This window comes from Rhamphochromis longiceps, linkage group LG4 (genome assembly GCF_057381845.1).
Source record: "Rhamphochromis longiceps isolate RC_006_pf linkage group LG4, R_longiceps_female_GT1.1, whole genome shotgun sequence".
Lineage (NCBI taxonomy): Eukaryota > Metazoa > Chordata > Actinopteri > Cichliformes > Cichlidae > Rhamphochromis > Rhamphochromis longiceps.
Genome location: NC_140560.1, coordinates 810,231 through 832,730, shown reverse-complemented (window position 1 = coordinate 832,730; position 22,500 = coordinate 810,231). Strand labels below are relative to the sequence as shown.

Sequence of the window (22,500 nt, the reverse complement as noted above, 5' to 3'; positions counted from 1 at the left end):
ATACACACAGTTACTGTCCCTCCACACATACGACTCGGTTCTGCTTCTATGCCCCAGCTTTGTTTACTTTTTCCCACCGAGGCTTCTAGACTTCTGATTGGCCAACATTTCTGCACGGTTAGGAATCTAGCGCCACCTGCTGCTTTGGCATGTTCATAGCAGCGTTTTCCTTCATTTCTGCCTTTATGTGTGGACGGGATTATTTTTTAAAACGAAAACGGAAAATCTCCGTTTTCAAAAATACCCGTGTACGTGTGGACGTAGCCTCAGTCTCTGACTGGAAGCGCTAATTCGTCATTCGGCTTTTGTCAGACTAAAGTAACTGTTACAACTGTTTGAAAAGCTCAGCTATACAACAAGGAGAGATTGAGAATTTCCTTTTAGTTCTCAGTTTATTTGATATTGACAAAAGTTAGTCAGTTTTGTCTGTTCTTCTGTAAAACAAACTAAGATTTATTTTTAGAATTAATATTTTGTTTCTAAGTGGAATTGACAATTTAGTCTGTTTCGTTTGTTCTATTTTGAAACTTAAACGCTTTAGCGGCTGCCTTTTGTGTAGTTTGCAATATTTGCCTTTATTTATCTGAAAAAGTCTCATGTTCCTTAAGTACATCTACCCTGTTGAACTTATTATGGGAAATAAATATTTAAATAAAAACAAGCTGCTGATTATTTCACATTTTACTTGTGAGCAACGGCACATTTAAATCTTACAAATATAGTTATTTGGCTGATATCGTGATAGATATCGTTATCGCCTGAAATGAAAAAAACATATCGTGATATGAAAAAATCTCATATCGCCCAGCTCTAGTTTAAATGGTAAATTTCTTCATGTGAAAGACTGTAACATATAATTAAATTTTTGCTTGATGCAATGTGCATGAAGTTAAAAGATTAAAACTAATAAAACAATTTTTAAAAAGAGACTTTTCCATTTGATTCAATTTGATATGATGATTATGCAGAAAAATAGAGTTGGGCTGAAAGGTCTGTCGCTTTATTACGTATTCAGATTAGGTATCATGTTTTTAAAAAGTAATAAGTAAATAAGTAATCTCAGAGTGACGCTGAAAAACTAGTTCATGCATTTATTACTTCCAGGCTGGACGACTGTAATTCATTATTATCAGGAAGTCCTAAAACCTCCCTGACAAGCCTTCAGCTGATCCAAAATGCTGCAGCAAGAGTCCTGACAGGGACTAGAAAGAGAGAGCAGATTTCTCCTGTTTTGGCTTCCTGTTAAATCCAGAATTCAAAATCCTGCTGCTCACATACAAGGTCTTAAATAATCAGGCCCCGTCCCCTGCTGTTGTGATTTGGTACTGTATAAATAAAATTGAATTGGTATTTGATAAATGGGAAATGTAAAGCTTACATGTGAGTCCTTGTGTTTTTAAATTAGGTTTATACATGTGATGTGTCTGTTCATATGGAGAAATCTGCTGAGAAGCAAAATAGGCTGTTATTTAAGTGTTGCTTGCAGGATGAACAGGTTAGCTTGCTGTACTGTGATGAAGAACAGCGTGTGACGGGTGCACAGTACCTGTGGTGCTTATGGTCAGAGTTAGGTTACATCAAGTGTAGCAGGGATTAGTTAAGCTGATGATGGTGAGATTCATTCCACCTTCATGCTAACTTTATATCATCTAGTATAAAAACAGCATGAGCAGTGTACTGTCAAACATCTGCGTACGTCTTGTTCAGTTCGGTCGTGTAAGTCCACAAAGAGCAGTAAAACTCAGAGCAGCAGCAGCATGTAGCTACTGGAGCGCTCAAAAGAAAGTGTAGTGATTTGTAATTCTTTTCCCCGTACACTAGTTTGTGTACTTAAGTAGAGAATGTGTGTGCCTTTGCCACCTGTGTTACAGTAGGTGTGAATCATGCCAGGGCCTGGTGCCATGTACCAACTCTTCATGCTTCAGGCCTCGTCCAAAATGCTCCATATTCACATTTTCCAGTAGAGCTTCAGAGGGTTTAACATCGTGTTGGTAATCACCCCAGGAGGGTCCACGTTTCCAGTTTAGCCATGATCCTTCCTCTTGGTGGGATCATGGCCTTTAAAAGGCCGAATGTGGATTCATTGTCCTTTTCTGTCAGGTAGTCTCCCGCCATCATGGCCTGGGGTGCTTTTTCCTTCAGTGGAGCTTCAGGAGGTGCAGGGGCGTCAAACAGCTGCTGGCTGTGTCCAGATGTTGCAGAGAGCGTCCCTCATGACTGAGGGCCCTCGTCTGTGTGGTAACCACTGGGTTTATCAACAGGACAATGCTACAGTACACAATGCTGCAGGACAAGAGACTTCTTCTAGGACAATAACATCACCCTGTTGGACCATCCTGTGTGTTCCCCTGATCCAAATCCAACTGAGAACCTTTGGGGATGGATAGAAAGGCAGTAGATGCCTTCATGCGGCCGTCTTCACCACTTGGAGAAATGTTCCCACTCACCTCATGGAAATGCATCCTGTGACTGTGGGAGGGTCTGTAGTGTCCACAGACAGTGTTGTGTTGCTGTGTTGTTAATCCTGGCTTGTGTGTGTTGTGGGTTAGATGTATGCAGGGTGATCGAGCTGCTGGACCGGCTGCAGCGGACTGGTGAGCTGCCTCCTCCCAAACTGCAGGCCCTGCAGAGAGTCCTACAGAGCAAATTCTGCGCTGCCATCAGAGAGGTAAAGTGCCACGGCCCTTTTAAAAGAATGTTTAATAATCGTTTTCCTAATGTCCGGTGCATAAAGTGAGCATTGTCACGTCCTCACAGTCTGTTTAAAAGCAACTCTTTTCATTTAATCATCTCAGACTTTTTTAAATGACCCATGTGAGAACATGTGCACTTTCTTCCTTTCTTTTTGGACATTTTTGTCTTTATTGAATGGTGGCGCAGTGGAGATGGACGATACGCAGTAAAGACCGTGGATTGGACTCTGACCTGGGCCTCAGCACACTGGCCGTACAGCCTTCAGTAGAGATTAGTACATGAGCTGCTCTGCCTCCTGAGCTGCAGCCACATATTTAGCCTCCAATCAGTGAAAACTACACTTTAAGTTTGAGGCCATTTACTAAAATCTGATGCTGAACGAGCAACCAGCCACCACGCTGGCGTTCTTGGCAACACTTGCATTTAAAAAGTTAAGTTAGATAACTAATGACTGTAACAACTAATGACTTAATGAATAACTAAATAGTAAAGAAGATAACAGAAAGTAAATAAGTGTGAGCCTTGAAGCTGTTATCAAAGACTGACTGAAAGCACATGGTGCAGTTTCTTATATTTAGCTAATAATAGAATTTATCATGGATGTTTGCAGTGTTATCCATTGTCTGTGTATCTACTGCACTGTGTGATGCTACATCCCCATTACACTCCAGTCTGAGCCACCTTTGTTCTGCTTTGTTGTCCTTAGGTTTATGAGCAGCTCTATGACACTCTAGACATTGTTGGAGGACCAGAGGTGCGAGCACAGGCAACAGCCAAGGTATTACAAATGACAAAGCAGCTTTATGTTAGAGATTTGGGCTGTTTGTGATTGCAAACCACAGCAGTGTTGTAGTTCTTAGACTACGACGCTCTGCTAATGCCACTACACACACTGTAGTGGCATCTTTAGTCAAAGTGGGAAAAATCTGACTACACATTGGAATATTTAACTGTACTGAGCAGACACTGAGATACTGAGAACAGTGCAGTATGCATTTGTTAAACTGATAAATATGTTTTAACAAAAGTAGTACAGTTAAATGGGATTAACAGTGCAGCACTCCTGCAGTGCTGGAATATGGTGACCTCTGTCATAAATGGACTGATTCTTATACAGCGCTTTTCTACTCACAGCTATACAACAGGCCTCATTCACCCAGTCACACAAGCACTTCCTTCTATACTTAAGTGCAAACTAATCTACATCCACACTCCGATGGATGCATTGGTGAGCAACTTGGGGTTAGTATCTTGCCCAAGGATATTTGGCATGTAGACTAGGGGAAGCCAGGGATCGAACCAGCAACCTTCCAGTCAGTGGCTGATCTGCTCCACCGCCTGAGCCACAGCCACCCCATAAATGAAAGGTTTGCACCAGAGTGGCAGAGTGTGGAATTTGTTTTTGCTCAAAACAAGTGAAGATGTAGTGATCGTGCATCTCCCACTGAAACAGTAGGATGCATAGTTGAAGGGAATCTTGAAATGCTACAGATGAATGCAGCGTTTAATACATGAATTTGCACTGAAGAATACCACCTGACATCCTTCCAGAGTTTGCCTCTGACGGATATCTTTGTCTCCTTAAGCCTTTGACCTCTAAAAGCCTGTCACGGTGCCATGTGAGGACGAATGCTCGGCTGGTTAGCCGGCTCCACAGTGTGCTCTTCCTGACGTCTACTTTCAGCAGTTTGAAATGCTGAGCAACTTCATGTTTTGTGTCCTTACTCTCTCTGTCTGGGTTTTTTCTTCCTTTGTTTCCCTTTCCTTTCCTCTTTTCTGGCAGCTTTTGCAATCAGAATTTACTATTGTTAGAAACATATTTGCATTTCTACCACACATGCTCTCTATCCGATTGTTAAGTGATGACGTGACGAATCCTACTTCCGGGTCTAAAGTAGTCTGCGTTTAATATGGCTTTTGTGTTGTTAACATGTTTAATGTTATGTATTTTCTTCTATTTGATCTCAAAAAGCTCCTAAAACAGTCAGTGATCACTGTTGACCTCCCTCGGCTTTTATTACCGCTAATCATTTATTTAAGCTCAGTTTTTAAAACCTTAGGATGTAACTACAGCCCAGCCCATGCAGCAGTATATGAATGACTAACCTCGTATTGTGGATGGATTATCTCAGTTGTTCTCCTGGCTGAAGTTTGGTCCTTTTACAGCATCCTGCCATGCGATTACATTTGTTCCTGACCACCGAGAACACTCACGTTAACTTTTATCGAGTGGAAAAAAAAGTTAGCTTGTTTATATTATGCTAACATAGCTGTGTCGCTAGCGGTCACGTAGCACATCATTATATACCAGCTAGCCCAACTTCAGTAACCCTACAAACGTCACTGCTGTTTAGTTTTCTGTCTTCATTTATGTTGGAAGTGATAGCAGAGCTGTACGTTTTAATTTGTTTCCAAAACCCCGCAGTCAGGACATGCTATATTGTATTTAGATAGAAGCTAGCGAGCTAACTCCCTGCTAACTTCTAACTCCGTTAAATGTCATAAATTCCGTTTCCATGGATGCCTGGATGTTAAACTCAATTGTTACACCTGGTAGAGCAGAACGCTGATCATTTTATTAAAGATGAAAGACTTTAGACAGTTTTTCAACTCTCAGTAATGCCACAGTGATCGTTTGATAAATGGACCTGCAGCGGAGTTTAGGCCCAGACACGGCTAGTGACGTCAGACTGAACAACCGGATAGGCTCCTTTTTGTGCTGTTTGTTTTTCATTATTTATTTTAGTATATTTGATCTATTTATTAGGGCTGCACGATTTTGCATAAAATGAGAATCACAATTTTTTGGCTTAGAATTGAGATCACGATTTTCTCACGATTTTCTTTTCCAATATAAATATTTATTGCACTTATTAACTGCACATCAACTTCGTAACAGTTGAGACTGAACATAAAAACAATAAATAAACATAAAAACAACAAATGTCTCACATTTTGTCGTTGCCGAAAATGTACTGCTTGAAATTCCGTCTCCACCGTTGCTCGACGATGCGTGTATAGAGCAGGTAGTGCAACAATAGAAAAATAGTTGGCACTGTGTAGCGTTTGTCTAGGGTGTTGATCGTTTTCCTAAATCCCTCGTTTTGCACAGTGTTGATGGAGCCATATCTTTGGTCAGGTGATAAGTGATAGCCTCCGTAATTTCTTTGTGCCTGCGGGAGTTCGACGTGTATAGGGAAGCGCTGTATAAGGTTCCTGTTATTGATGTTTGGGTGGTTGACCGGGACGGATTTTCTCCAGTCACTTTCTCGTCATCCCTGACGTGCTCTCCGTTGTTTTTTCCCTGCTAATTGACCCTGTGCATGAGAAAATGCTAACTTCCTGGTTTGAGACCGGATGTGGGGTTGTACATTTCCGGTAGCTTTACTTTGCGGTCAATCGCTACTGTGAAGATATCCTCCAAAATCATGTCCAAAACTCGAAAACGGAAAGATGGCGTTAAGTTACAAAGAGCAGAAGGTGGGAACACTCACCGCTGTTGTGTCATAAAAAATCTAATGATCAATTTTGACGTTTAAAGCGTTTAGATCGATCAGTTGTTTACATCGCTCAACACAAGCAGAACTGCATCACTGCAGCAGACGACACATCGTCCACATTCAGAATCACATCTTTGTATAGTGACTGGTCTTATGATTTAAACAGGCAAATGTTCAGCATTCAAACTACAGGTGAAGAACAGTCAAACCAGATGTTTCCCTGTTATGTCGATATCAGCTAGTCAAGTACACACCTACACAGTATGTCAACAAACCGTGAAAAAAGCCACACAAAAAATGAATGATTGCTGGTAACGGTTTCTATACATTATTATTTATGAAGGGTATGTTGTGACTTACCTTCAAAATTACAGCGGTCCCTCGCTATAACGTTCACCTTTCACCTCGCTGTTTCACAGATTTTTTTAGTGCAAGTTTGCACGTTTTTTTACGTCACATTGTGTCTTGATCGCTGCAGACGATCTCCGTGACGTCTCTCCTGTACAGTACAGAATCGCTGCATCGATCGCTGGCAGTGTGACTCTGAAGTGTAGTACTGTATGTCCACGATGTCCACGAAACGTTTTGCACTGTCAAAAAATAAAATTGGCTCCTTGATTTCACCTCTCGCTGGTTATTTTTAGAACATAACACCCGCGATAAACGAGGGACAGCTGAGAAATATAACATTTGAATCCATTTTCTCTTTTGCTCTGAGGCGCGGGGCAAAAATATCGACAAGTCGATGAACATCAGAATCAGAATCAGAATACTTTATTCATCCCGAGGGAAATTAGGGGTTACAGCAGGCAGCACGCTAATGGCGCATGCGCACTCACAAAGGAACCTTCTGACCAACTTTACACAAACATCATTTACAGATATATTGGGTAAATGCCCGAGACATCTATAGAAATGTAAATCGCTGCTTGATTCATTCATTTGCTTAACTTGTTTTGGACCGTAAACAAGGCGTGAATAGGACACCGGAAACAAAGCTCCCCACAGGAGTTTCTGCACCGGAAGTAGCACATGCTAACGTGCACACAGTCAATTTTAGCAGCCAGCTTCTGTATCACGTGGTATAAGGCTCCGTCCTTGTCATTTGTTGAGCAGGAAGAGTGAGCGCTTGTTTCCGTGCAGATTACGTCCCGGATCAAAATGCGGTACAATCGTCGTCGTCTTCTTTTTTTTTTGTAAATCGTTGTCATTTGGAAATGAGATCGCACATAAGTATGAATTGAGATCGCGATTTTCTAACGATTAATCGTGCAGCCCTACTATTTATGCATTTTTATTAAAATTATGTATATAATTCAGTTCTATTCGGTTTTATGTCTATAGAGCCAAATCACAAAAATAGTTGCCTCAAGGTGCTTTATACTGTAAGGTCGACCCTATAGATACAGAGAAAAACCCAACAATCATATGACCCCCTATGAGCAAGCACTTTGGTGACAGTGGGAAGGAAAAACTCCCTTTTAACAGGAAGAAACCTCCAGCAGAACCAGGCTCAGGGAGGGGCGGGGCCATCTGCTGTGATTGGTTGGGGTGAGAGAAGGAAGACAGGATAAAGACATGCTGTGGACTTTATGAGTTACTCAGATTGTCTATAAACAGGCCCACATTTAACACTACCACTGTGGGAAAATAGCTTGTTTTGTATTGCATCCTTTGAATGCAGCATATGTTTGTCCTCCCACCTGTGTACTGTCAGATCCTCTGTTTTGTGTAACAAATAGAGGTAACTGGAGATGTGATGTGAAATAGAACTTGTTGTTTTGCTCATCATGTGGTTTCCTCTCTGATTAGGCCACAGTGGCAGCCTTTGCAGCCAGTGAGGGGCACGCCCACCCAAGGGTGGTAGAACTGCCCAAGACAGAAGAGGGACTGGGCTTTAACATCATGGGTGGAAAAGAGCAAAACTCTCCCATCTATATCTCAAGAGTCATCCCTGGAGGAGTGGCTGACCGCCAAGGTGGGCTGAAGAGAGGAGACCAGCTACTTTCTGTCAATGGTGTGGTAAGAGGATCACAGAAGCCCACTTACAACCTGCTGAGGAGAGGTGCACACAGCGTGAAGACCAGAAGCAGTCACTGAATCCTGGAATTATTTTAAAAGTGTTAACTACAAGTATTTATCCAGTTTCAAGACCCCATTTAAAACCATTGTCTGTAGAATTTGTAAATCCAAAAATAACACAAGAACATTTCTTCATATACGGCACATTTACACTTTGTTTTTAGGTCAGGCGCATCAACAGTCACATTTATTATCATTTCTAGTTCATTTTGTACTTTATGTATGTTCAGTAGAACATCTACATGAATATACAGCATCAGTATATTATAATTGATATAAATAATTGATACTGTTTGATACTAATTGATTCGTTTAGCCTACCTGTTGGCCTGGATAAGGTGTTGCAGGGGTCAGGTGCAAAGTGTGTTGGGTGGGGTTCGGGGGCCATTCCTCCTGTCAGGTCCCTCCAGATCTCACTGTTGTTCCCACTGGGACAATGGGACGACAGACTCAATACTCTGAGGACCTCCTTAAGCCCACTGATGCGTCTCCTGTAGAAGCAAAGGCTGGGGACAGGAGAGACGACTCGTCCATCACTGAGGTGGTTAAACACCTCCGTGGTGGCTGGGCCTCTGGGGTGGATGAGGTTCACCCTGAGTTCCTAAAGGTGTGGATGGTGCAGTGTTTGTTATGCTGACATGCTGAGAAAGATGTAGAGGATCTGTGCAACAGCTTTAAATTATTCTTAAATGCAGTGGAGCAACTTAAAAGACTGCTCTTAACCTATAATCTCTATCTCGTTCACTCACCTTATCCAACATTGATAGTGAAGGTGTTAAAGATCCTCCATCAGTCACTTTAATATGACTCAGATGTAACCATAAGAACAGGTTACTGGCACCCTGAGAGGTAGAACTGGCTGCCTGCCCACATCACTGGGAGGTTGGAGAGGTACTCTAGCCATACGTGACAAGAGATGTGAAAACATGAGTGTATCCATCTCTCTAAAATGAAGGAATACTGTAGAAGTGCATGTCAGTGCATCGTCATAGCTGAAACAGGTTAGCACTGTCCTTTCACTCCTGGAAAGTGTTGATAAGAAGTCATTCTTGTTTCTCTCTTCTGAACGGAGCAGCTTCTGTCCCCTTCCAGAACAAAATGAGTGGGTGTGCATCAGAAGTTAATGAGGGTGATCTCTGTGTGTACAGCTTACCAGGGCAACCCTCGGAAAAACCCACAACCTATTCCAGTCGCTGGGTAGAGGGGAGGTCATCAGACGTTCACTTTATGGGTAAAGAGTAAACGTAGTCGGAAGAAACGGCTTCTTGTAGCATGTCAGACTTTTGCTTTGTGTTGGTCTTCATGCAGAGTGTTGAAGGTGAGCACCATGAAAAGGCTGTTGAGCTGCTGAAGGCTGCACAGGGATCAGTCAAGTTGGTGGTCCGCTACACCCCGAAGGTGCTGGAGGAAATGGAGGCTCGCTTTGAGAAGATAAGGAGCGCCCGGAGACGACAGCAGCACACCAGCTACTCGTTAGTCTGCAGTCAGCATGTTTGTATGTGGTGTGCACCCATACATATAATCATATGTTTGGATACACACTGCTGTTATCCTGAGTGTGGCAACTAGTCAGCTGACCATTGTCAAGGACAGTGGGCAGTTTTTCTGTGTTTACACAATACACCACCAGTGTAAATAAAAGAGATAATTTGCGCATCTAATAAACTCTTAGATTTTATTCACAGAACACAAAATACATCTCAAATGTTTAAAATTAGATGCATATGAGATTGAATTTAATTCAGTGGACTTTTATTTAAACAGCGACAAATCACAATAACATGAAGACAATAATACAGCAAAAAACCCAACAATCATATGACCCCCTATGAGCAGCACTTTGGCGACAGTGGGAAGGAAAAACTCCCTTTTAACAGGAAGAAACCTCCAGCAGAACCAGGCTCAGGGAGGGGCGGGGCCATCTGCTGTGATTGGTTGGGGTGAGAGAAGGAAGACAGGATAAAGACATGCTGTGGAAGAGAGACAGAGGTTAATAACAGATATGATTCAATGCAGAGAGGTCTGTTAACACATAGTGAGTGAAGAAGAAACACCCAGTGCATCATGGGAATCCAAGTAGGCCTGCAGAGCGAGAGCGAAGTGCTCTAATAGGGTGATATGGTACTACAAGGTCATTAAGATAAGATGGGCCTGATTATTTAAGACCTTGTATGTGAGGAGCAGGATTTTGAATTCTGGATTTAACAGGAAGCCAAAACAGGAGAAATATGCTCTCTCTTTCTAGTCCCTGTCAGGACTCTTGCTGCAGCATTTTGGATCAGCTGAAGGCTTTTCAGGGAGTTTTTAGGACTTCCTGATAATAATGAATTACAGTCGTCCAGCCTGGAAGTAATAAATGCATGAACTAGTTTTTCAGCGTCACTCTGAGACAGGATATTTCTAACTTTAGAGATGTTGCACAAATGGAAGAAAGCAGTCTGACATATTTGTTTAATATGTGTGTTGAAGGACACGTCCTGGTCAAAAATGACTCCAAGGTTCCTCACAGTGTTACTGGAGGCCAAGGTAATGCCATCCAGAGTAAGAATCTGCTTAGATACCATATTTCTAAGATTTTCAGGGCCGAGTACAATAACCTCAGTTTTATCTGAATTAAGAAGCAGAAAGTTAGCGGCCATCCAGGTCTTTATGTCTTTAAGACATTCCTGCAGTTTAACTAATTGGTGTGTGTTATCTGGCTTCATGGACAGATAGAGCTGGGTGTCATCAGCATAGCAGTGTAAATGTATGCTATGTCTTCTAATGATGCTGCCTAAGGGAAGCATGTATAATGTAAACAGAATTGGTCCTAGCACTGAACCCTGTGGAACTCCATAATTAACCTCAGTGTGTGAAGAGGACTCTCCATTTACATGCACAAACTGGAGTCTATTAGATAGATATGATACAAACCACTGCAGCACAGTACCTGTAATACCTACAGCATGTTCTAATCGCTCTAATAGGATATTATGGTCGACAGTATCGAACGCTGCACTGAGGTCTAGCAGGACAAGCACAGAGATGAGTCCACTGTCAGAGGCCATAAGAAGATCATTTGTAACCTTCACTAAAGCTGTTTCTGTGCTGTGATGAGCTAGGGCTGCTCAATTAATCGAATTTTAATCACGATTACGATCTGGGCTTTCAACGATCATTAAAAATGACTGAGCTGATTATTAGCCCCTCCCTCATGCTTTACTCTCGCGCTGCTCCGTGTGGTAAATCAAGCGTTCCGCTCTCCATTTCCAACACGCGTCACAACAATTAAGAGGACCCGAGGGAAGCTCGGAAAGCTAAGCAGAAGTTATTTGGAGAGGAGAGTGACTGCCGTTGGTTGAAAAGAGGTAAAAAAAACTTCAGTGGTGTGGAAACATTATGGGTTCAGTCAGACGTGGATCAAGTAGACACAGTGTGTAAACTTTGCTACAGTGTCGTAGCTGCACCACAGAGCAACACTGCAAAGTTCACTAAACATAGATGTTTACATTTCTCATTTATTTCTTATATTGCAAACATTTGCACTGTTATCAGTATTTGCACTATTTTATATTATTTTTTAAAGTCATTATTCAATACATTGTTATTGTTAACCCTTTAAAGCCGGTCAGAGCAGCACGCTCCGTTTTGTGTAACTATTTTTAAATCCCTGTAGAACCGGAACCGCGTAAGCTAGCGCAATATTTGTTTTGCATATGAAACCGGAGGAGTTGTACTTACATCTTATGCCATCAGCTTGTCCTCGGTCACAGTTTCCTTCCACATGAAGCTTTGCAAAAATCGCATAAAAAGCGCTTGCAGGAACAAAAACATAATACTCCAGAAACACGCTTTGCCGATCCATCAGCTGTTCTTAACACTTCCCACATTGAAAAAGACGTCAACGCGAACTATCGCATTTCCTGCCCGAAACCGGAAGTGACGTCATTTTCGCGGAAAATGTAGTTTTTTACTTGTAGGCCTTAAAAGCCTATACTGGTGTTTTTATAAGTCATGTTTGACTCTATACTTTTCTGAATAGTTGCTGGGATGCTTAGAACTCGAATTGCACTGCTGGAAATAGTTTATTTTGATGCTGTTTTCTTTGCAAATTTGCATCATAGGATTGTTTTTTTTGTTTTTCCTGCAGTGTATAAAAATTGCTGTATCTCCAAAATAAAACTATGAAGACACTCAAAATAAATTTCCTGTTGTTGTAAACTACTTTTTGCAACTTTTTTGTATTTAAAGTTTTGAGGGATAAGCCTCATAAATTTCTCCAAGTAGAAATATATGTAAAAAAACAAAAAACAAAAACGATTTTCAATTTTTTTTGTAGTTTATTGCACTTTTTTGTAATTAATGTAATTACTATGGACTTAATGCATACATATTATTAAAATATGGGCTATAACAGTTGTATAGCAACTTGAAATGCTCCCACAAATGGCACTACAACATGTAAAAAAATAATATAAGCTCTGGCGGACTTGGTTCTATGGTAGGTCTTAAAGGGTTAAATAAATATCGTCAAATAGGGCTGGGCCATATTATACCGTTCACGGTAATACCGGTATAATGTTAGGCAACGATAGGAAAATGAAATATCGCGATAGAATGGGAGTAAAACGCGCATGCGCAGTGCCTTTGTTTTCATACGCACATGGCCGATTGTTGAGGAACCAGAATTGGTTTGTAAAAATGGTGCAACTTCCATGATGTGGAACTGGTTTGGTGTTTGTCCGTCAGATACACAACAAAGCACATTTTTTTGCAGAACATGCAAGCGGCCGTTGTTATTGTCGTATTTGTCGGACTAAGATGCTCTTAAATCTGGGAGTAATCTGGGTCCTAAACTCCGTATGCTTCAGGTCAAACAACACTGCAGCATCACTTAGAGTTAAAAACTGTCTAAATTCTTTCATCTTTAATAAAACGATCAGCATTGCTGCTTTACCAGGTGTAACTATAAAGTTTAACTTCCAGGCATCCATGAAAACAAAAGTTATTACATTTAACGGAGTTAGAAGTTAGCAGGAAGCTAGCGGAAGTTAGCTCGCTAGTTTCGCTAGTTACCTAAGCATGATATAGCATGTTCTGACTGAGAGATTTCTGAAAACATTCAAACGTACAGCTCTGCTATCACTTCCAACATAAATGAAGACAGGAAACTAAACAGTGGTGACGTTTGTAGGGTTACTGAAGTTGGGCTAGCTGGTATATAATGATGTGCTACGTGATCGCTAGCGACACAGCTATGTTAGCATAACATAACAGTGAAGCTGGAGGACGAACACTAACACTTTTCCACTTATAAAAGTTAACGTGAAGGTTCCTCATGGTTAGAGACAAATGCAATCGCATGGCAGGATACTGTAAACGGACCAAACTTCAGTCAGGAGAACAACTGAGATAATCCATCCACAATACGAGGTTAGTCATTAATATACTGCAACAACATGGGAATAGAGCAGCTGCCAGAGAATTCAACATTAATGAATCAATGGTACAGAAGTGGAGGAAGCAAGAAGAATGAGTTTAATAAAGTTTGACTTATCTGACTGCTTTGTTTCGCTTAATGTGCCTTATAATCCCGTGCACCTTATGGTGCGAAAAATGCGTACTGCACACTGCAGTTTAATGTTGCAAAGCACCTCTTTTTAACTTCAGTGGATATTATACATGGTTATGCTCAGGATATGTCAGCCAATTTCTACTGGAAATGCCTTTGGGTTAAACTTTCAGCAAGGAATTTGCATTTGCACTGATAAATTTTTTTATAAAGCTTTAGTGTACATAAAAACCAGCTTCTTGTTTACGTGAAAATAAATGGAAGGTTGTCTTTTTGCGCTAGTAATGTTGTAGAGTTGTATTTTGTCTCGCATCAATTATATCGTCAGTTATATCGTTATCGCAAATTTTCAAATATATATCGTGATAAATATTTTTGGCCATATCGCCCTGCTCTATCGTCAAATAATCGAGATCTCAATTTCAGTGAAAATAATCGTGATTATCATTTTTGCCATAATCGAGCAGCCCTATGATGAGCTCTGAAACCTGACTGAAACTCTTCAAATAAGCCATTCCTCTGCAGATGATCTGTTAGCTGTTTGACAACTACACTTTCAAGGATTTTTGATATGAAAGGAAGGTTGGAGATTGGCCTATAATTAGCTAAGACTGCTGGGTCTAGAGATGCTTTTTGAGTAAAGGTTTAACTACAGCCAGCTTGAAGGCCTGGGGTACATAGCTGATCATTAGCGATAGGTTGATCATATTTAAGATCGAAGCATTAATTAATGGCAGGACTTCTTTGAGCAGTTTTGTAGGAATGGGGTCTAAAAGACACGTTGATGGTTTGGAGGAAGTAATTATTGAAGTTAACTCAGAAAGATCAATTGGAGAAAAAGAGTCTAACTTAACATCAATGGTACTAAGAGTAGCTGTAGATAATATTACATCTGTGGGATGATTACTGGTAATTTTTTCTCTAATGATAAAAATGTTATTTGTGAAGAAGTTCATGAAGTCATTACTAGTTAACGTTAAAGGGATGGTTGGCTCAACAGAGCTCTGACTGTTTGTCAGCCTGGCTACAGAGCTGAAGAGAAACCTGGGGTTGTTCTTATTTTCTTCAATCAGTGATGAATAGTAAGATGTTCTGGCTTTGCAAATTGTTTATGTTTAAGTTGTTTGTTGCTGGTTTTTAGTTTGTTTTTTGTCTGTTTGGGAGCTGACACAGTCTCTATGGAGATGGGTTTTTGGGGGGGTAGCAGGAGGAGAGAAGCTGCAGAGAGGCGTGTAAGACTGCAACTCTGCTTCCTGGTCCCAACTCTGGATAGTCATATTTTGGGGGGTTTAATAAATTTGTCCATATTTCTAGAAATGAGAGCTGCTCCATCCAAAGTGGGATGGATGCCGTCTCTCCTAACAAGACCAGGTTTCCTCCAGAAGGTTTGCCAATTATCTATGAAGCCCACATCGTTTCTGGGACACCACTCAGACAGCCAGCAATTTAAGGAGAACATGCGGCTAAACATGTCACTCCTGGTCTGATTGGGGAGGGGACCAGAGAAAACTACAGAGTCCCACATTGTTTTGCAAAATGCAATACCAGTCAGGGTAATGACCTCAGTGTGTTATCCAATCGGTCTGCCACATGTGATAACACCACTGTCTTTGTTAATCTATTAAACATTCAGACACTTATGAGCAACAACCATCTAATCCAGCATCTCCTCACCAACCGTAAGTTAGACTTTCCCAGCTTAACTGAGACATGGCAACAACCCCATGACTTCTCCCAACTCATTGATCCCACTTCTCTGAGGGTTGTTTACATCTGTGCAGCTTGTGGAACTGGGCAGGCAGGAGACATACCAGTAATGTTTGGCTAGAAGTGGAAGAATGTGGGCATGGGGAGATGGGAGTGGGTCAACTAAGCCTGTCAGAGGTTTCATGTGTCTGCCTGGGAGCAGGTCAGCAGTGACTTAGCGCACATACAACCCATCTGCACCAATTACATGTTGGCTAAAATAACACAAACACTTTATTTTCTTTTAGAAATGATTAAGCTACCTAACACTCGGAAAGGCAAGCCGTTTCCTTCATGTGGACTTGGACTGGACTCAGCTTTTTGTCAGACTTGGGAACCATGCAGTCTTTTGATGTCACATTTTCGGATTGCCTTGGATTGCTTGGAACCCAGCAGAGTAGGTACTAAAAAAGTACCTGGTAACATGTGCTGTGACCTAGTGGAAAACCCTAAAAACATCAAGCCGACCTGAGTAGGTACTAATGAAAAAGGGCTACAAATCTTGCAGGAGCAGGTTGGTTGCTGATGCTGTGGGCAGAGGCAGGTGGCTAAAAATTGACAGGGGGTCCCAAGAATGCTAGCAGGATGGAGGGTACAACTGATGTTAGTAACAAAATTAAGGCTGGAGTGAACCAGTGGAAAAGTTTTAACATCGTTAAGAACCAAGGAGGTAAAGAGCTGGACTTGTGAGAAGTGTGGCAAAGTTCTTGTATTTCATAGTTTCACATCGCTGCTGTTCAGTGACATCTACCTGTGTGTGTTACACTGGCAGGATGAAAGCTTTCAAAGTACAGACTGCTGCATGCATTTGTGATCTGGATGGAAAAAGCACGAGTTAATAATAATAGGTTTAAATGAGCCGCCACTGGCAGCCAGATTGAAAAAATCGTCCTGCACAGGGCTCTAGTGCAGAATGGTCCAGCCAATGCCCCCAACCTCCTCCCCACTACCCCTCTGTTGAACTTCTGCCAAAGATCTTGCAGACTGAGACATTTCCAGCACACCCACACTATATGTTTGGGCAAGTCAGGCCTTTCCAACATCCTCCCTTTCAACAAAACCAAATAATTTCCTCCCATTTATGTAGTGGAAATGTCAACAAGCGCTGTGTGGCAGGCAGGAGTTGGACCCAAAATGCAGGCTCTCAGACTCGAGGGATGAACTCAAAATCACAGCTTTATTGGCTGGCAAGGAAGATGCATACAAAACAAAGCCACACTGGGAACTCTAAGTTCAAGAAAACACAGGGAGCGAGTAACACAGCAATGAGGGACGACGCGACACTGACTCAGAGAAACACAGGACTTAAATACTCTGGGAAATAACGAGGGGAATGAGACACAGGAGGGGAGCACAGCTGGGAGAAATCAGACATAACCAGACGAAAGGGAAGCGAAACTCAATACATTCACGTAGGACACAGACCTTCAAAGTAAAACAGGAAATGTAACACAGACGCAGACTGACTAGGGGAGACAGAGCAACTAAGAAACACAGAGACCAACATAAAAGAGGCACAGAGGGCGGCTACTAAACACTCAGAAAACTAACCAGAATACAAGAAACCCAAACTAAGATACTAGACTATAGAACAAACTGAGGCAACAAAGACAACTTAGAACATGCAACATAACACAAAAACCCTGAGACACAAGAAACTCACAACACTGGGTCAGGAGCTCCAGGATCCTGACAGGAAATGTCCTAGAAAACTACCAAAGATAACACAATCTGGGAGGAATAAAATAACTTCAAAGCTGTTGTGACAGAATAAAGAACCCACGCACAGCACTGTAAATTGTCTTTATTTCCAGACTGTTGTTGTGGCAGCGGTCCAGCTGCCCTCCTCGTTCTTCATGCCACACACAGATCTCTCTTCTAGTCTCGGTCATTGTGTCCTTGGGCAAGACACTTCACCTACCGCCTACTGGTGATGGCCAGAAGGGCCGATGGTGCAATGTGGCAGCCTCGCTTCTGTCAGTCTGCCCCAGGGCAGCTGTGGCTACAACTGTAGCTGCCTCCACCAGTGTGTGAATGGGTGGATGACTGGGTGTGTAAAGCGCTTTGGGATCCCTAGGGGGGACTAGTAAAAGTGCTATACAAATACAGGCCATTTACCATAGCTGTGGAGAGTCTTAAGGTCATATCGACACGCCCTGACAAAGGGGGATCATTCCCCGTACATATGGGAAACGGAGTGGTGAGATAGTCTGTGATAGAGAACTGGTGGCAGTAGATGGCTACCCCTCCTTGAGCCCATTTCTGCGGATGTTTGTTGTTGGAATGGAAATGTTCCTGTTCCTACTGTCACCAGCGCTTGCTCATAGTCAAATACGATGTCCATCTGAAACACGAATGTCCAGATACCAAGTACAAATGGAGCTTAAAGGATCGGTTACTGGATGCTTTTTTCCTTATTTTTCTCATGCAACATGTCAAAGAATTACATATGTATCAAGTAAGCAGTTGGTGTATGACGAAGATACTATAGGTGGCACAAATTGATCCATCCCTCCATTTCAGGGGCAGCAGTCTAAGCAGAAATGCCCAGAATCCCTGATCCCCACACACCGGAATATCTCCAACATGTCCTGGATCTACCCTGTGACAACAACATAGCTGCTTAGATAAACCTGAATAACAAATAGGGTCTGGCTGATAGACTGTGTAGCTGTGGTCATATATCACCATGTAGGTTAATGCATTCTTTCACCTTCCACAGATCTCTAGAATCCAGAGGCTAACCAGCCCAACGCCTTCATCTGATTTATCATCCAGACCTCCCGATTCTTCTGCTCCAGCAGGAAGAAAGACCATGGATGGAAGCAAAGAAGTAGTCAACCAACAGCTGTTACCTGAGCTGAAGCATTGAAACCTGCAGTTTAGGATCCTCGTGCCACTTTCTTAGACAAATGAAAAATCTGAGCTAGCTTGTAGTCAGAACGTGCCTGTAAATTTCTTTTCCCAGAGTGATGTCTTCCTGAGCATCCTGTTACATACGGCCAAATATTCTCTCTGGTGTGTAGCTTAATCAGAATCTAAACTGCACATTCTCAAGTGTTTTATAGTACACTGCATTTCTGATTAGAGTCCACATTCTGCAGTAGACCTCGGTAGCAGAAAAAACATTTCCCAGGATAGACCCAGATAGAAGGCTAAGTGTTGGCATTTGTGAATGGCTTGTTCCATTTTGTGAAATTGTTGACATTTTTTTGTATTTTATTTTTTGTCTCTATATTTATTGGCAAATTTCCCATGAATTAAAGTCAGTGTAAAATGAATATTCTTGCATTAGTATTCTTTTATACTGCATAGTGCTCACACGCACAATCCTCCCATAACACAAGTTTGCAGTCTCACATAATTACACAATCTAGAGCCAGTTTCTTGGAATGCCGACAGACCTGATCATTTCTTCCCAGCGCTTGTTTCCATCCCTGCTAACCTCATTTCTTCAGGGCTGCCTTTACTACCCTTAATGATTTCATGGTACAGTAATTCTTTTTTTTTTTTTTTTGCCTGTCCCGTTTGGCTCTTTTGCATCAGAATTGTTGTCTAAAGGCAAAGAAAGATGCCCAACGGATTTACTTTACCAAATTGACCATCCCAGCCTTGCCGTAATGGTCCATTTGATTCACCTTTTATTGTTTATTTTATTTTCACTTACTGAATACGGGACAGACTTGACTGGGGGAAAGAAGGGGAGAAAGAAAGAGGGAAAGAGAAACAGCTGAGAAGAGGGACGGGGGAGAAGGGCAAAAGACAAAAACCAACAGAACGGGCAGAGAAAAAAAAATGCATATATCAATCACCTGGATCACCTGCTGAGAAAGAAAAAGAAAACAAGCAGAAGAGAACAAGAGTAACAGAATAAACAACATCACAATGATATATGTGAATATGACAGTAAATACTAAATATTAAACATTATTGTGCAGCACATAAGATCAACAGAACACAGTGTGCTTTGAGGTAGGAGCCAAAAAGGGTGTAGTTTGTGGGTGTGATCACCCGTGTGTACACCTGTGAGCATGGACGCGCTTGTTTTTTGTTTTTTAAAAGGTTCCTTCATGTAATGATCTGCTAGAGGGTGTGGGGGGGCCACAGCCCCGTCCTCCAGGGCGTGAAGCAGGTATGGAGGAGATCAAAACTCCAGACATCCAGAGGCCCCCAGAGCACAAGAGACCAAGGAAGACCAACAGAGGGGCAGCCGCGCCACTGTCCCAGAAAGAGCTGAGGAGAGTCCCAGATGAGGGCTCACTCAGCAGCCGCGGAGCAGAAGCCAGGGGGAGTTGCAGTGACGCGACCGTGAGCTCCGCCGGCAGCCAGCCGTGCCTGAGTGACCGAGCCCCAGGCCGAGAGGTCGGGGGCACCCCACCTCCGAAGTGGCCCGAGCGAGCCCCAGGCCCCAGGCCCCGATAAGCGGCCGCCAAGGAGTGAGCCGGTGTGTACCTGGACGCCCACCCCCAGACACAAAGAACCACCAACGCACCGACACCTGAGGGAGTCCGCCACTGGCAGGGGAAGTGGTGGTGGGGGGAGATAGGCCTCCAAACCTTGGAGGGCCTGAGATGTCCCCAGAGAGGTGGCGCCTGACACCCAACCTGACATATAGACACAGACATACAGGCACACACAGACACAAACATCCATTCCCACCCTCATGCTCTCATATGCACTCACTCCACACTCAACCAACGTGGAGACAGACATAAAGAGACGCTGTACACACGATCACACTCCCCAAGCGTACTCTACAAACCGGGTTTAGGTACCCTTGCCCCTGGAGGGGGGAACTGCACCCAGACCCAGGTGGTGTTACCCTTTTCCCTGCGGTGGGGGGAGGCAGACCGCCCCGACTCCGCAGCAGCAGGGAGGCCCCACACTCCAGACCGCAGTCGGACGGCCAACTCCTCCTCCTAGCCCTCCCGCTCCAGCAGGTCGCAGAGAATGGGGGTGAGAGAAGACTCCAAACCTCCCTCCACCCGCTCATTGTAGTGTTGATGCATGTGTGTTCTAAGGTGCATTTAAAACCCAGGAGGGCATGGAGCTACCTGCCAGAGAGCAGCAGGTAAGCGCATGGTCCCTCCTGCTAGCCCTCAATGTCTACGTGTATTTAAAATTGAGAGGTGGGCAACGATGCCAGGGGTGGGATGGTACAGTAATTCAACTCAAGGATGGGAAAGCCATGCTGAAGCCAGTTTATATTTTGGACAGGACATGGGACATTTATTCAGAATGAAACAGTATAGGCGGGTAACTGGACTGGTATTTAAGAAGTGTTTTCTACTCAGTTTGAGCACTCGAAGCACATTCTGCTGTGAGGCTTATTCACCCAATCGCACACATTCACACAGTTTTTTAAATCTATACCTAAGTACTTTTATCTCTGATGGATGCACTGGGAGCAACAGTGCTTTGAGTATCTTGTCTAAGGATAGTTGATACTTCCACAGAAGGAGCTGGAGATTGTTCCACTGACCATCTGATTGGTAGATGAATTGCTCTGATACCTGATCCGTGGCCACCCTACATCCCGGGAAATGGAAGTGAGAAATTAATTTGTAAATAGTATGTAACAATAGAGGTGTGAACTGAAGTGGGAGAAATAGTTCATTTATGTAACCTGTCCATTAATCTAGTACTTTAATGTTACATATATTAATGCACGTGATGCAGGTGCAGTCCGTGTTCCAGTGGAGAAGATTGTATGTGTGAATGACAGCAAGTTCAAATTTCATGCTCTCGCTCTTTTAGAGCTCAGCAGATACCCATGTGTATGTGAGATAAACATCCAGCGGCTCATGGGTGTGTGTGTGTGTGTGTGTGTGTGTGTGTGTGTGTGTGTGTGTGTGTGTGTGTGTGTTGACCTCACATATTCACACTCACGGGGCCATTTTTGAGCCAGTGTCTTTGCAGTAGTGATTGGGGTCGCTGCTTATAACTCACGCTTTCTATTACCTGGCTTGCTCATTTCTCTGCTGATGGTTTCACTGCGACTGGCGGCTCGAAAAATGAAGGTAAATATAAGCAATGGCCAAATGAAGCTCTCTGAAGCATCGGCGCGTATAATTTGAAACAGGATTCATTACTCGAAGCTTTTCAACACAGTCCTCTTTTACAGCATCTGGTGGCCGAAGCACGAAGATCTCAAAGATCAAAGATCTCAAAACTGGATTATCAACACGTTCTCACTCCCAACTCGTCAAACGTGTGACGCATGGTCAGGCTCCCTCTGCTGCACTTATGGACGCGCAGGGTACCCCTCTCGCGTCGGGAATTGACGTGAAGGGTCCTCCGATTGAAGAGATTGCTGCGGAAGTGCCTGTTGTCGGTATATTTAGACATTTTCCAAATCACATTGTAGTGACGTATACAGAACACAATAAATTATATAATGTAAACAACTACCTGGAAAACAGGTAGAACGATACTTTTGTATGGTTTATTGCATTTACAGAGGGAGTGATGTATGCTGGGTAATGGCACAGCTAGCTACTGGGTTTATTCACCCGCTTCGGCTGTTATCAGTCCATACAATGGGCGTTATTAGCACAAATCAGTCCCATAGATATGGGCCATCTCCTGCTAGATTGTTCAGAAGGTTGTTCTCATCCATCCAGATGGAGGATCACTAACAGGAGCGTGGAAGACTCCAGAATCCACTCTGGCTGGAATCCGGTGGATATGCAGTGTGTACAGGTAAGACCATTTAAACGGACAGCATTTATAGAATGACCATTAAAAGTCAGCGAGTGTCAGTAATGTTAATGTGGTTATGTTAGTAATACACCGAGTGCTAATATAACAGCTTTAAGATGCATTTGTAGATGTTATTACGTGTTTTACCGTCTTTATGGTGCTAGCTTAAAGTTACGGTGTAAACGTTAGCTTATATTGGAGTAAAGCTGTTACTGGTTAAACGAT

General features: G+C 42.8%; 1 protein-coding gene and 1 long non-coding RNA gene across 4 annotated transcripts in view; both read left to right on the top strand.

The window, feature by feature from the left end:
• The first annotated feature begins 364 nt into the window (after window positions 1-364).
• On the top strand, window positions 365-18,854 carry LOC146670741 (protein lin-7 homolog B-like). Of its 3 annotated transcripts, none has more exons than XM_085402765.1 (5): window positions 365-2,668; window positions 3,401-3,472; window positions 8,007-8,216; window positions 9,585-9,771; window positions 18,296-18,436. In XM_085402765.1, the coding sequence occupies exons 1-5, from the start codon at window positions 2,399-2,401 to the stop codon at window positions 18,301-18,303; spliced, it is 747 nt and encodes a 248-aa protein (XP_085258891.1). In that variant the 5' UTR covers window positions 365-2,398; the 3' UTR covers window positions 18,304-18,436. The 3 variants fall into 3 exon arrangements, with proteins under 3 accessions (XP_085258891.1, XP_085258894.1, XP_085258892.1); XM_085402766.1 differs by having other exon boundaries at window positions 373-2,668; window positions 9,585-9,748; window positions 18,296-18,455; XM_085402768.1 differs by lacking the exon at window positions 9,585-9,771 and having other exon boundaries at window positions 18,296-18,854.
• Window positions 18,855-20,114: 1,260 nt separating this feature from the next.
• Window positions 20,115-22,500, top strand: part of LOC146670740 (uncharacterized) — a 3,823-nt gene continuing 1,437 nt past the window's right edge. Inside the window, exons 1-2 of the long non-coding RNA XR_014911569.1 lie at window positions 20,115-21,593; window positions 21,698-22,275. This is a non-coding gene — a long non-coding RNA (uncharacterized LOC146670740). The remainder of the gene's footprint in view (window positions 21,594-21,697; window positions 22,276-22,500) is intronic.

Bases quoted from the DNA above. Each gene is read 5' to 3' on its own strand.
- LOC146670741 (XM_085402765.1), top strand. From the start codon at position 2,399: ATGCCTTCATGCGGCCGTCTTCACCACTTGGAGAAATGTTCCCACTCA. The intron at 2,669-3,400 runs GTAAAGTGCCAC...TGTTGTCCTTAG, and splicing joins TCTGCGCTGCCATCAGAGAG to GTTTATGAGCAGCTCTATGA. The intron at 3,473-8,006 runs GTATTACAAATG...CTCTCTGATTAG, and splicing joins GAGCACAGGCAACAGCCAAG to GCCACAGTGGCAGCCTTTGC.